The 752-nt window shown below is 38.8% G+C and overlaps 1 protein-coding gene across 19 annotated transcripts in view; it reads left to right on the top strand.

Annotated features, from left to right (window-relative positions):
* The window catches only part of Clasp1 (cytoplasmic linker associated protein 1), a 264,734-nt gene that overhangs the window by 231,220 nt on the left and 32,762 nt on the right, over positions 1–752 (top strand). For all 19 annotated transcript variants that reach the window (XM_023709745.1, XM_023709750.1, XM_023709751.1 and 16 more), the window contains one exon: positions 350–493. In XM_023709745.1, coding sequence (XP_023565513.1) covers positions 350–493 — 144 coding nt within the window. The remainder of the gene's footprint in view (positions 1–349; positions 494–752) is intronic.

The following is a 752-nucleotide window of genomic DNA, read 5'->3' on the forward strand; positions in this document are numbered from 1 at the left end:
AGAGAAAGAAAGAAACTTCTTTCCAGGCTGCACTGGGAAACCTGTCCAGATCTGACTTCTTAAGAGTGACAACAATTTTAAGCTTTTAATACTGTTTTTATTTACTGATTTATCAGCTTTCTACTCCAGACAACAAGGGGCAAAGTTAACAGGAATGCATTAATATGCTGTGGAAATTGAAGAAATGAAGGCAGGTTTAGTTTTCAGAATGAAATTTGAAATTTTCATTGTTTCACATGGAAACTATATGTTCATCATGGTGTTTTTCTCCAGATTTTACTTTCATGAACATTTTGACCATAAAGTGCGGCTGTACATCACATAAGTTAATCAGGGTTCTTTTTTCTAGGCAGCACAGATTGTGCTCATCTCTCTGTTTGAATTGAACACTCCTGAATTTACCATGTTACTTGGTGCCTTGCCGAAAACATTTCAGGACGGTGCCACCAAACTCCTGCATAACCATCTCAAGAACTCCAGTAACACCAGTGTGGTGAGTGCTCCAGGTTACAGTTCCAGCTCTGTGCTGGGGGTGACCTCTGTGTGTTCCTTGTTCAGACTAGGGTAATAGGCCACCGAGCTTTCATGTTACCAGTTAGTAGACTGGAAGCGTCTCAGGGACCAGGAGCGTCCCTGTGGATGAATGAGTCTGGTATTTCCATATGGCCCTTTTTGTATAGTAGGTTGTTCAGTGAGTCATATTTTTACTAACATTTTGTCATTATTTTTTTTTAATTTTTATTTATTTATTT

Source organism: Octodon degus, unplaced genomic scaffold (assembly GCF_000260255.1).
Source record: "Octodon degus isolate 3935 unplaced genomic scaffold, OctDeg1.0 scaffold00014, whole genome shotgun sequence".
Lineage (NCBI taxonomy): Eukaryota > Metazoa > Chordata > Mammalia > Rodentia > Octodontidae > Octodon > Octodon degus.